The sequence below is a fragment of the Pseudophryne corroboree genome, chromosome 2 (assembly GCF_028390025.1).
Source record: "Pseudophryne corroboree isolate aPseCor3 chromosome 2, aPseCor3.hap2, whole genome shotgun sequence".
In the NCBI taxonomy this organism is placed as follows: Eukaryota; Metazoa; Chordata; class Amphibia; order Anura; family Myobatrachidae; genus Pseudophryne; species Pseudophryne corroboree.
In genome coordinates, this window is record NC_086445.1 from 414,873,160 (window position 1) to 414,887,472 (window position 14,313).

At 40.1% G+C, this 14,313-nt stretch overlaps 1 protein-coding gene across 12 annotated transcripts in view; it reads right to left on the reverse strand.

The window, feature by feature from the left end:
* DMD (dystrophin) overlaps positions 1 to 14,313 on the reverse strand; it is a 3,641,189-nt gene that overhangs the window by 2,065,870 nt on the left and 1,561,006 nt on the right. For all 12 annotated transcript variants that reach the window (XR_010221499.1, XM_063953479.1, XM_063953476.1 and 9 more), the window contains 4 exons: positions 12,346 to 12,516; positions 5,425 to 5,604; positions 3,778 to 3,906; positions 1,362 to 1,532 (listed from right to left, as the gene is read on the reverse strand). Coding sequence is in view for 11 of the 12 variants with exons in the window: in XM_063953479.1 (XP_063809549.1) it covers positions 1,362 to 1,532; positions 3,778 to 3,906; positions 5,425 to 5,604; positions 12,346 to 12,516 (651 nt within the window). In the remaining variant the exon portion in view is untranslated. The remainder of the gene's footprint in view (positions 1 to 1,361; positions 1,533 to 3,777; positions 3,907 to 5,424; positions 5,605 to 12,345; positions 12,517 to 14,313) is intronic.

Below are 14,313 nucleotides of genomic sequence, written 5' to 3' on the forward strand. Positions count from 1 at the left end.
ATAAGCACACTAATCTCCTGCACCAATTTGTGCTGCTGTGATATTCTAGTTATCTTACTCAGGGCCATCTTAAAGTATATTCAAACCGGGCAGCTACCCAGGGCCCTGCAATTCTAGGAGCCTCCGAACAGGGGTTGGTGGTGGCCCCACAATCAGAGCAGCCAGGCAGCATTCTCTACCTGCCTCCAAGTCTGCAGCCAGAGAGTAAATGACTGTCAGCATGCTGATTGATGGATGGAGTTATAGACTAATCAGAGTGCTGACAGCCATTCACTGTATGGAAGCATGTGGAGAGACAGCACAGGATCTAGGGAAGGGTATGTTATGATTTTTGTTTTTTATTGGTTTTTGTAAATGCGTGTGTAGGGCCCCAGTGCAATGCATTGCCCAGGGCTTACAATGCTGTTAAGATGGCCCTTTTCTCACTGGATACAGCTCCTTTACATATCCATTTACTTTAAAGATGAGGTAAAAGAATGAGCAGGCAAAGAAGACGGACTACAAAAATGTATCCCCACCCTAATCAATTACACTTTAGAAACAGCATTAAAACGTTTGGAATGCTCATGAAATCAGTACACAGTGTTTATTTCAGGAATCTATTTACCAAAAGACTTTTTACACTCCATAATTGGTACATTTTTTATCTTGATCTTTAATATTATATTTTATACACCAAAATAAAGTGTTATGTGTGTGCGGGAGTTCACAAAAATTATAGCAGAGTTTTGTTAGTGAGTTTCAAAAATATCCATATTTAACCCCATATCTGTCTCAGATTTCCAATTGCTTCATTCACATAAAGCTGAGGTTCTCAAACGTGGTACTCAAGGCACCCCAACGGTCCACGTTTTAAGTATATCCATGGTTAAGCACAGATGGTAAATCAAATTGGAGCTAATTAAGTCACCTGTGGCCAAGCATGAATAAACTAAAAACCTGGACCATTGGGGTGCCTTCAGCACCGCGTTTGAGAACCTCTGATATAAAGATTTCAACTTGTAAATATTACTACAGTATAGAGGAGGAATGGCAATATTTTACACTACTCACCAACAATGTGCAATACTCACCAAAGGCTAAATTAATGGTTTGTACCATTTTTAGAAGCAATGCATACAAAGATTTAGGTGAAACCACTTTTTGTACACTCTACTCATTGCTGCAACCTGTTACTTATAAACCTTTCAAGTACATTTAAATGCATGCCATAAGTGAGCAAAGTACAGACCAAGAAAATTGCCTAATTGCTATATAAACTAGCAAAACATGCCTTTAACTTCAGTCTGCCCTTTAACAAATTTAGATTTGACAACGCAGTTGTGCACTACTTTTATATATAACACTACACATTACAATACCTTTCCACTCTTTATCTTTTGAGATATAGGGGTAAATCGCTGGTCCAGTTCAGACAGCTTGGTTTCTACTTTCCTCTTGCAGTGATCACCACGGTTTGTCATTAACTCTGCAGCTTGGTCATGCACCAAATCCACCTTTGGCTGAATATCATTCAGCTCAGACTTTAAAAGCTGTAGCTCATAACAGAGAAAAAGACAGAATTAAGCAATAACTATAAAGAGAATGAGCTCATATAAAATAAGAGATTTATCAAAGTGTGAATAATCAACACATTTTTTTTATTAAGCTACTGAAAGCTTCAGAGATAACACAAATTTGCAAGTATGTTCTAACAGTGGAGAGCTTTCTTTCTCATTATGTTATGAACCAGTGTGTATTTATTCAATAAATTACCATGGTCATTTATCATAAAGTCAATGTGAGTCTCCAAGCGAAAAATAAAAGAGAGAGAATACATAGCAAGTGGCAACATTGATTATTTAAACACTCGTAATTAAGAGTTGTGGAGAGGTACAAATGTGACTTCAACTGCACATGTGACTGTTTAGAGTTGCACATAGCTGCCACTTTCAGTCCTTTGCACGTAAGCGGAGATGTATCAAGTCTTGGAGAGAGATAAAGAGGAGAAATTGGCCAAAGTATCTAATCAGCTTCTGTCATTTCAAAGACTGTGCTAAATAAATGACAGATTGGTTGATTTGACTAACTTTTCCACTTTATCTCTCAGCAAGACTTGATACAGCTCCCACCTAGAGAGGTATATTGAAGAGCTAAAATACAAGTGTAGTACAGTACTGGCATGTAGATATAAGTTAAGCTTGTACTGGGTTTTTGATTTCCACAGATCTTGAAATACATTAATTATGAAACATACATTTTGCACATACATAAACCAGGTGTAAGTTTTTCAGTAAAACACATATTTGCACTGGAATGATCTATTTCTAGAGCTAAGGTTGCATGGGGCCAAAATGCGTTCATCTTAAAATACAAATGCAGAACACAAGTATGCCGGTGCATAGTGGATGAGCAAAATAAACTGCTTGCAGATATACAGTAGTGGTTGATTCTGAGTTGATAGTAAATCAAAAGCAGTATGTAACTTTGTATCTGGAAGAGACCATGAGCCTAATTCAGATCTGATCGCAGCAGCAAATTTGTTAGCTAATAAGCAAAACCAGGGGAGCAGATATAACATTTGCAGAGAGAGTTTGATTTGGGTGGGTTATATTGTTTCTGTGCAGGGTTAAATACTGACTGCTTTATTTTTACACTGCAATTTAGATTTTAAGTTTGAACACACCCCACCCAAATCTAACTCTCTCTGCACATGTTATATCTGCCCTCCCCCCTCCCTGCAGTGCACATGGTTTTGCCCAGTAGCTAACAAATTTGCTGCTGTAATCAGATCTGAATTAGGCCCCATGTTGCAATGCAAGGGGTGGAAATACGAAATCCAGTCAGTAACCATGTCGACAATCAGAATGTCAACATATGGTTCAATTTGTCAACAGGCACCATGATGACATCCTCAGAATGTTGACATGTTCACAATGTAAGCATCTGAACTTTCACAATGCAATATGTTGACATGCTGAGGATGCCAATGGTTAGGGCTAGACAGCAGCTGGAGGTTTTGGGTTAGGATGTGGGGGGAGCTTAGGTTAGGACTGTGGGTGGGAGGATGTTAGGATTAGTCACTAGCGGTAGGGGAAGGACTAGGGCCAGGGGTTATCCTTAGGGATAAGGGGTTTGATACTGACTGAAGTGCTGCTGTGGAAACAACGATGCTGACGTTCATCCTCACATGACCGCCAGGACCCGGAAGAAGATGCTGGAGCCATTGCAGCCACCAGCAGCAGGAAAGACACCACTAGCCCACCAGGGTCAGTTTGTTGATAGTTCATAATGTCAACATATTATCCATGTAGACGTGATGAATATCAACAGTTCAACAATTTCGAAATCATGTACTGTAAACATGATGAATGTCGATATGTTAAATGTCGACCAATCATACCTTACCCTTCATATACATTTATTTAATAATTTTTCATGCAGGTTAAACACTGTCTACTTTTGCGTTTAGCCCACAAACACTGGACAGCTTTATTTTTTTACACTGCAATTTAGATTTGTTTGGACATACTCCTACCAAATCTAAATCTCTCTGCACATGTTAAATCTGCCCCACCTACAGAGCCACAGTATTTTGCCAACATGTACACTTACTGAGTCTTTTATTTTCTATACTTCCAACTCAGAATCAGCCTCATAGTGAGAAAATAATGAACAAACAGTTTAAACAGGCTTGAGAAAGACACAGATTTGTCAAGACTTGTGTTTGTATATAAACTTTCCTGCAGAATTACTACAGATTTCATAAATATGCAGAATTACATATACGTGGCATACCTTCAGCGTCTCTTCTCTCTCTTGGGGCTTTTGTCGCTCTAATTCATCTAGCAATATTTCTGCATGGTACATCCAAGCTGTAGTGCTAGCAACACCTTGATCAAAAGATTCCATTTGCTTTTGATATTCCTGCAGTAAAAGCACAAGTTTCTTTCACTCCTTTTACCTTTTTTATATTATTATTATTATTATTATTATTATTTTATTATTATTATTATTATCCTTTATTTATATGACGCCACAAGGGTTCTGCAGCGACCCCAATTACAGAGTACATTATCAAATAATCAAAACAGGAAAACAGCAACTTATAGTTAAAGACAAAATACTGTAGGACAAGTACAGGGTAAATAAACATAGCTACATAAGCAGATGACACTGGAATAAGTATCAGGTGGCAGAAGACTGCTGGATTTGCTGCAGTCGAAGATTATTAAAGTAAGAAAAAGGATAAGTACATGAGGGAAGAGGTCCCTACTCATGAGAGCTTACATTCTAATGGGGAGGAGTAGACAGACAGGGGTGACACAGACGGGGTACATAGAGAGCGTGGAACAGAGGGTTAGGATGAGATTTGGCTGGGTTTGGTGAAGAAGTGGGTCTTGAGAGCCCGTTTGAAGTTTTGTAGAGAGGTGGAGAGTCTGAGGGGAGAGGTAGGGAATTCCAGAGAAATGGAGAAACAGAGAAATATATACTGTTTTATTTTTACTATTTCATTTCCTATCTCTATCACCTCCCAATTTCTACTTGTATTACTTTCCTTCAGTTAAGGTATATCTTTAAATCTCCATAGTCCTCTCATTAAGTTTAATTTCCTCTTGTATACAACATACCTCCATTGTCTCTCTGTGTCCTATTTTGTTTCCTGCTTTGCTTCATATTTTAACCCTTGTTTCCATTTTTGTCTAATGTTTGTGACCCATGTTTCTTCCATTTGACTTTTTATGTTCTCTGAAATTTTATCTCATGTCTTCTATGTACTAAAACTTGGAGAGAGATAGATTGGATGGAGATAAAGTACAAACTAACCAGCTCTTAACTGTCTTTTTTCAAACACAGCTTGTAACATGGCAGTTAGGAGCTAATTAGCTGGTACTTTATCACCGTACAATTTATCACTCTCCAAGGCATAGTACATAGACACCTATATTTCATGTATGGCCTTCTTTGCTGGTCTTTTGTGTCTATCCTGACCCATTTTCCTACTAAGTTCTTGTACAGTTGTCTCCCTCAATACTTCAGTTAGCATTGTAGGAGCTGTCTTATTCTTTCAGTCATCACATACCCCAATTCTTAATTTGAAAGACTCAAACTTAAGCCAAATAGAACAAGGAAGCAAGGTGAGTACATAAACAGGTTGATAAACTGCATTAAGCTCAGACAAGATTGGTCTTTTGCTTGAAGTTTCCCAGTGTCTTCTTACTAAGATGCCATTAGACCACATTTATAAAGTCCCCTAACTGCATTATTCAAATTGGTTTTGCATCCGTGCATCTAGGTGCTCTCTAAGTGTCAGACATGTAACCAATATTCTCTTAATCATAAATAAACCCCACGTACTCAGAAACTACTTACAGGTGTTTGTGTATATATAAACCTATGTATTCCTGCACAAATAGATTATTATACAAGAAGAACTGTATTTACCAACAGCAGACGGAACCATTCCTCAGCTCTTGAAGTTACTGCCAGCCAATTGCTATTCAGTAGACTAAGTTTATCATCCACCAGGCTGGCCTTTTCTCCAAGCACGCCTCTGAGGGAATCCCCTAAATCCCATATATTTTTTAGTTGCAGCTGTCGTTTCTCCATCTCTTTTTGTGTAGTCTGTAGGAACATTAAAAAAAGTCATATTGAACTTTGGCATTGAATATACATAATATATTAGTGGTATCTTTTTCTACTGCTCTCTAGTATTTGTGTGTGCTGTGAACACCATATTATTATTATTATTATTATTATTATTTGAAGGTAAAGAGGAGCAATGAATAGTATGGTGTAGATGAACTTGTGGCTCAGTTTTTCAAAGCAGTGAGGAAAAATGTTCTGAGCAAGGTTACTGTAATATGACACAGATATAGATAGGTAGTATTCAGTATTTAGGGGTACTCCTTACTATGATAAACATCTAAACTTTTAATGCAACAGTTTTGCACATCCAATAAATGCATTTTCATTAACCAGTCAAACAATGTAATAAAATTCATTGCACACATAAACAGCTACCACGTCCCTATATTCTTGATTAGCCATAAATATAAAAAAAATGAAAATGATTGAAAAAGTTATTTATAAAGGGAAGGGAAGGGAAGGGAAGGAGAACTTGGATGCTGCATTTAACTTTCGAACAGTGTGACTCTAGGAAAGTGTCCGCCCTTCCACAGTTTTAGTTTGCTTGAAGAGCTCCTGATAACAGCAAGTTGTCAATTGGTGTCATGTCTTTCTGGGACTTGTAGTCCCACAAGTGTTTGTGAAAATCTTGGACTGTGCTTATTTTGGCCTGATTTTACAAGTATACATTTTGGAGGCATGCAAAACCTGATCAAATACCATGTCTACTTGCTTTAATTTTTTTACAAATCTATATCCACCTTTATATTCAAAGGAAACAGCAAAATATAATTTTCAGAGCATATGATCTGGCTTTTGCCATGGATCAATGTGTTGCAACAAAGCTCAAATGGTGTTAGCCACTTTTTGAATTTTGCTAAAGTGTCTCCTCGGTTAAGATGCTGGCACACAGATGTTTCACTTTACATCACCAACTACATTTATGGCTTAGTATATTCTAAAAATTGGAGTGCACTAATCAATTTTATGTTCCATAAATGTCATTTTCTTTCTATAATCTGATAAAATTTTGACTTTGAACTAAGGGGGGTCATTCCGAGTTGATCGCTCACTAGCAGTTTTTAGCAGCCGTGCAAATGCTAAGCCGCCACCCTCTGGGAGTGTATTTTAGATTAGCAGAAGTGCGAACTAAAGGATCGCAGAGCAGCTACAAAAATAATTTGTGCAGTTTCAGAGTAGCTCCAGACCTACTAGCTTGCGATCACTTCAGACTGTTCAGTTCCGGATTTGACGTCACAAACATGCCCTGCATTCGGCCAGCCATGCTTGTGTTTTTCCTGGCATGCCTGTGTTTTTTCGAACACTCCCTGAAAACGGTCAGTTGACACCCAGAAACGCCCTCTTCCTGTCAATCGCTCTGCGGCTGGCATTGTGACTGAAAAGCGTCGCTAGACCTTGTGTAAAATTACATCGGCCGTTGTGAAAGTACGTCGCGCGTGTGCACTGCGCCTCATATGCATGCGCAGAAGTGCCACTTTTTCACTTAATCGCTGCGCTGTGAACATTTTTCACTAGTGATCAACTCGGAATGACCCCCCAAGTTCCAAGCTGGCAGTGTAGCAAAGAAGAATTACTACAACTTTTCCATGGCCTTTTCATTACTTTGTTTTGCAAACTTTTAGAGCACTCTAACAGTTTGTTGGGGCATTCTGTGCATGCACCTGTATGGAGGAACTGGAGACTTAGAATTGTGCTTCTAGTTCCACGTCATAGAAAAGTAAAAAAAATCTGTAAAAAATAGAAATAAATGTTGCACTACTTTTATTTTACGAAGAAATTATTTATTTAATGCAAGCACTTTTATCCTTCTGCAGTACCTCTTCTATTGGAATCCAGAGGCAGTCCTTCTTAAACAGGCTTCCTTATGAGAAAGTTGATGAAGCCTATTATGGCACCCCAAAGCCTATTGTGTGTGCCCCTTTAAAAATGGAAATAACAGTGTTTGCAACCAAGAGAGTGTTAGACTGGTACAGCAGGGGATAAAGGGCAGACCAGTCAAGTCACTGTGGCCATCTTGAGAGGCTGAAAACCGCTGAGACAGGTCCAGAGAGAGAGCAGAATAACCTGAGAGGTTCAGAGTGAGTAAACAAAGACTGTGTTGCAGACTGCAAGTGGGCTAGTGCTAGACCCAATTGTCTATTTGTCACATACATACTGCTTACAACATCACGGAGAGAAGGGATGCTACAGGCCCTTAATAGAAAATCCTACAGAATAGCCCCTGCTTCAACACAGTTACCATGACAGAGACATTACATGTGAGAGGAACTGGAGAGAGCCATTGAGCTGCTTTAAAGAGTAAAGACTGAGTTTTTTGTTCAAGGATTAATTATTACAGAGAAAGTTGCATTGCTAGATATTCTGAAATACCTTTGCTATTTACATTATTTTTGCAATACTAAAGACCAGTGACATTACTGCTAATAAAGCCCAAGATTAATATTGCCTCACAAGTGCTGTCACCCCATTGCCAAAGTGTGGTACTTTAGGATCCAAGAGCTCCAACATAAATTGCCAGTGAAGATTGGGACATTCTTATCAGGGATAGATAGAAAAGTTGTGCTTGCTATTGAAGCAGTATTCTTAATCATTAACTTTATTGTCTTATTTTCTTGGAATATACATGCATCGATGATTAGATTGATGGAACCACTGAATTATTAAATGTTCCAGTGTACTGTAAGCTGTAGTCAAATGTGATTTTATTGCCATCTTTAATTCTTCATTATTATTGTGATTGTCCATTTTTGCCAAATAACTAATCGCCATCTTTAATCCAGAGTTCCTTGAGGCTCAATAAACTAAACTTCCTGTTGGAGATTGCTGTCAGTGAATCACTGTTGTGTATCAATCAATCTTACCTCTCTGAGAAAGGTACAATGAACAAGGTATGGGGGAAAACCTCTTAGGGAAAGGGTCTGTCAAGCAGTCACCAAACATCTGTGATACCTCTTCCAACCACTTAGACACCTGCCAACTCTGGGGTCTTACACTATCACCAGCAAAATGCAGTGATGGCTATCACTGGCATTTGGGCTTTTCAAATTGGGACAAGACCCCTTCATTTGATATTTTATAGAACAAGTGCATATACAGTATGTGCACATATTCCTAAATACTGCTATAAGCTACCGGTTGGATGATGGAGAAACAGGGACACACCTAGAGCTGGATTAAGGCAGGGGTGACAGTCTGTGTTTTGAAATGTAGGCATCTTCCTTCAGCGGCTTAGCTGTTCAGCATCCACCGAGGAACTCCTGCACAGTCAGTCTTATGGGACAGGGAAATCCCGCGAGACAGTGACTTCAAGCCGCCAATGTCTGCTGGTCAGCCTGCATTCCCTGCTTCTTTGTAAGTGATGGTGTATCTGTCTATAAGTGTGTGTGTGTGTGTGTGTGTGTGTGTGTGTGTGTATGTGTACTGTAGGTATTTGTGTGCATCAGGGACTTGCGGTGAGGTAAATGGCTCAGTAGGCACTGGCTAGTACCAGAGCCAGATTTGCACACAATATATAAGCAAAATGGTTCATGTGGGCATTATACAAAGGTGCAGCAGTGAATACTGATGGAATTTTTTTGGGGAGGGGTACTTTGCCAGCAATCGTAGTAGTAGTGGGGGCCCCCCACAATCTACTTTGCTCTGGGCCGCCACCACCATTATTCTGGCCCTGTACATAGACAATGAGGTGGCAGGATAATAAGGGCATGTTTATTATACTGTGTCTTCACAAGCATTCATATCTAGAAGGGAAACCAAATATAAATTTTAAGCTTTTTAATCTAAGTTTAATGTAAAGAAGCCGTATATTATCTTTTAAAAATAGTATTCTGGTTTAAAATAGGTAACACTGATTTCAAGAACATTGAAGCAGGGGGATTTTAAAGAATTAGTAAATGTCACATTTGTTTTGTTTGGTCGATGATTGACACACTGCCTGTAATATATTAAACTGGAAGGATATGCAATTTGTTCCTTGAAATGTGACATTTGTCCTCTAACACTGGTTGATAAGATCCCAGTATTAATCAAAGATTTAGGCAGGCTGATGTTTTATATAGACTTCTCTGCAGGGCATAAAAGCAAGTGAAAATGAGAAAAAATATTGAACAGCAATGGGGTGTCACCTACTAGAATTGATTTAAAAGTCAAAAACTAGTAATTACAATCAGCTGCCTTGCTGTGTTTTGCAGGAATGATGATTCTCTTCTTATCCTATCATTTTTTTTTAGAATGGTAACTTGTACGGAACTTGATACAATTATTGGGCTGATTGTTAAAACTTTAGGTGCATCAAGTGTTTTACATACTCCTTCTGTTACCAAAAGAATTATAACAAGTAAAACATATATGTCTCATTTTAATAATAGCTTTAAACACATGATGGGACTATATGAAAATTGGCTCCAGATAGACCTAGTATAGATTATCTGAGAAATCCACAGGCTGGTCCAATTGACCTGCTGATAACCTGCATTATTGAAAAAGTGTCTGAATAAGTGTCCTCTTTTCTGATTTGCATTTGCAAACTCTACTATAGATTTTTTTTCTACATAACAGAAATGCAGAAGGGAATTGCACATTGATGAGGAGTAGCATTCATGTATGAACTGGTGCCCAACAATTTTTTACAGTGGAATGAGACACAAATGTCAAAACTCTCCTAGATATGTGGTTAAGATGTGGCTTAACTTTCTGTCTCTGAGACACATGAAAAAAACAACCCTGTCAATTTCTCACTTTTGCAGACAGAGGTGTAACTTTATTACCATCATCTGGAGGCAAGACAGAAGTTAGGGGAAGAGACAAACACAGCGGGAGGGGTGGGACACATACAGTATGGGACTGAGCAGGGGCACACATTGGGCAGGATGTACAGTACCAAGCAGTAACATGCAGTCAAACCTCTGAAAACTGCAGTTTTTGGATGTTTGCAGCAATCCTCATACGTATCAAGCTGCAGAAAGCAAATCATTTAGAGATGGCATTGCCTACATAAGCCTATGGGCTTCTATCCACAATGAGTCCCCTAAGAGATATCCTCCAGTGCTTGCGCATGTGTTGGCCGATGGCCTCACATGTGCAACAGGACTCCCGGGTCATAAACCCGGAAGTCCTCAAATAGGAAGAGCTGTCCTGAGTGGAAATATTCATGTATATAGCATTAACAAATGCTGGAATGCATGTGTAAAGAGGTGGCATGTGTTGTATAGAATATGCAATGTATGATAAATCCAGTCCATGGTGAGAAAGGTAGGGAGAGAAATACCCACACAAAATTGTAGACAGAGAGCTGTAGATGTGGCGTGAAACTGGGAGATTATTCTACTCCCGATGTCTTCTTTTGCACAAGATGCACAGTGCACAGTAACAGGGTGCATCAAAGCAGTAGTAGCCAGTTGAGTAGTAGAGGAAGAAAGGAAGCGGGGGGTGGAGTAGGGAAATGCTTTCTGGAAGTTAGGGGCTGCGCTGTATACGAAGTACACACAGTTGCTTCTGGAGAAAAAGGGATACCATGAGAAAGGGGGACCCAAGCAAAAGGCCTCTTGTTCCCCTAATCCAGATCTGCTGGCAGCAATGATCCGGGCTGCAAAGTTTGCTGTGATCATCAGTGCCACAAGAAGGGTCTCAAGACCCATTGTCTGCCAGTACCCTTAATTGTGTACCTCCTGTATCCCCCTGCTTGCAACCCTGCCCCCAGTTGTTGCTGGCTCTTGTATTAATGCCACTGTATATAGCACCCTACTCTCTTTTATTATCCAGTGCTATTTTCCAATTTATTTACCTTCAAAACATACCTCCTATTTAATAAGGAAGACATATGAAATACTCAGTTCTGTGGTATATGTCAGACAGGTGAAATTCTGTCGGTCTCAATAAGACAGTAAAATAATTTGAGTATTTTAGGAGTGCCTCTATTAATAGAAATTTTTGTCGTCGGGGCCTGAGAAAGAATGCAGTTAACAGACCAACAAAGAAAAGGCATGGCATCCAAATGTACCATAAGTAATAATGTTACATGCATATTGTGGAAACAGGTTCTCAGGCCACCACCACCTGTAATTGAATCCGGAACTAGTTCAACCTCCTCCACGGCCTTGCACAGTAATTCCATAATGTGTATAAGCGGTACCACTGTGTAGCATAATGTGAAAAAAGGGCACTACTGAGTGACGTAATATGAATAAGGGGCGCTACTATGTGGTGGAATATCATTCAGGAGCACTACATGTGGTGTAATAGGAAGAAGATTGTGCTACTGTGTGGTGTAATTTGTATTGGGCGTGCTATTGTGTGAACACGCCCCTTCCTTGTGAGACAACTGTCCCTTTATAAAGTATGGGAGGTAATGCAAAAATGTATAGTTTGCAGAGGGAAACCGAACACCCTAGCAATGGCCCTGGCTCCGCCTAATGAGAAGTGTGGGGAGTAGTTGGCAGGGGAAATGATTTTCACCACCTCTCCTGGACCACTTTAAGCCATGCATGTACATATGAGACAATTCTCTGTTCCGGTGTCTCCAACAATTTCCCAGGTCTAATTAAATAATGAACTATGAAAATATGTTTGGAAACTGGTTGAGGAAGCTTTTCTTGCAATGAAAATGGCTAATACAGTATGGGTTGAAATTGGGTACAAAGACTGCTGGTAGATTTGTTTTTATACTTCTACTTGTTACTAGAATAATGTTATAGCAATAGGTAGTTGTAATGCACTCACCTTGCTCCAGGCTATCTCTTCCTCTAAATTAGTTGGCATACCCTCCTCAGATGATCTCTTTGTCACTTCGGTATCTGTTGTGGCTAACCATTCAGTTAAGCTGCTCATCTCTTTCCTTAGCTTCCTTGAGAATTTTAGGCATTTTTCCAGCATCTGCTTTCCTTCAGTCACCTGATTAAGACAACAATTATATAACTATTATCTGAAATATGTAAACCAATGCTTAGATGTAAACCCAATATGCAGTACTCAATCATAGGTTCTATCTTCTAATACTTATTCACAGAACATTATGAAGCATGCTGCCTCTGAAGCCATTGAGGAAAATTTGGCAGTTGTAAATGTATAGTATGAACTTAGCTAATGATCAAGTACAATAAGTAAAACAAGTTTTGTAAATATTTTAAAAGGCAGATTCAGCAGTGCTGTGTAAGTTTGGCTTATTGCAGGTATTAATGGCATTCATTTGTACTGTACTAGAAAGCAGTAGCGGATCTTGCTACGGGCACGCAGGATTTTTGCCCTGGGCGCCGCCCTCCGGAGGGCGCCGCCGCCATGGCAAGATCCGCTACTGGTGCCCCCGATGCTCGGTAGATGTGGTGCTGTGTGCGATGAAGTCATCACACACCGCACTGCATTGTGGGAGCGGCACATAGACACTAGGGGTCATAATTGACCTCTAGTGTCTATGCACTGCTATGGGAGAGACGTCATGACGTCTCTCCCATAGATCAGATGAGCAACACCGGCGGCAGAAGAAGGAGGGCAGCAGCAGTCGGGAAGCAGGAACGGGGATTGTAAGTATTATTTTTTTTAAGCTGTGCAACTAGGGGGCACAACTCTACAAGGGGCACAGTACTGGGTGCACGGCGCAACTAGTGGGCACAACTCTACAGGGGATACAGTACTGGGGGCACAGCACAACTAGAGGGCTCAACTCTACTGGGGGCACAACTCTACAGGGGGCATAACTGACCACGCCCCTTCCCCATGAAGCCACACCCCTATTGTTTTGCCCGGGGCGCCATAAAGTCTAGATCTGGCCCTGCTCGAAAGCTCCAAGTGAATTTGAAGATGCATTTAAAGATCATTCCTTTAGGATGCAATCCTTTACAAGCAGGACCCACTTAACATTTTGGGGTTTATTCATCATACCTAAAAAATTAGAGGCATTAATTAAGTTTAGAACTCACATCCAGTTCTACCCAAAAAAACATAAGCTTTTATTAAACCTCCTTTACATAATGTAAAGCTAATGTAGAATGTAAGCTCTCACGAGCAGGGCCCTCTTCCCTCATGTGCTTATCCTTTATTACTTTAATAATCTTCAACTGCACCAAATCCATCAGTCTTCTGCCACCTGATACTTATTCCAGTGTCATCTGCTGATGTAACTATGTTTATTTACCCTGTACTTGTCCTATACTGTCATCAACTGTAAGTTGCTGTTTTCATGTTTGATTATTTGTTTATGTACTTTGTAATTGGGCGCTGCGGAACCCTTGTGGCGCCATATAAATAAAGGATAATAATAATAATTTACATAAAAGCTGTTCCTTTTGTGGAATCAGCTTTACGGAGGTTAGTGAGTTTTCATCTGCTGCCGTCTTCCTCCAATGTTCTTCACAGTCATACATGTGCCATGGACATCACGAACATGCACAGTCTGTTGAACGAGCACTGGCAGTCGAATTGACAGTCACATAAGCCCCACCCCCAGATCCAGCGATAATTACAAAAATCCTTCCAGATCATGGGGAGCCTGGTGTGGATGGTCCGACACAGGGACACAACAGCTCTGCGAGCAGCATATTCAGAAATCCTGCAAAGAGGGTCGGGAGGCGGGGACGGGGGGAGTTGGGGGTTGGGGGGGACTGGGATTTGAAATGATCCCTCTTTTGCCCAAGCGGATATGTAAACACAGCTTGTGCACACTTTCAGAGGCTGTAAGTCATCTCAGAATGTTCC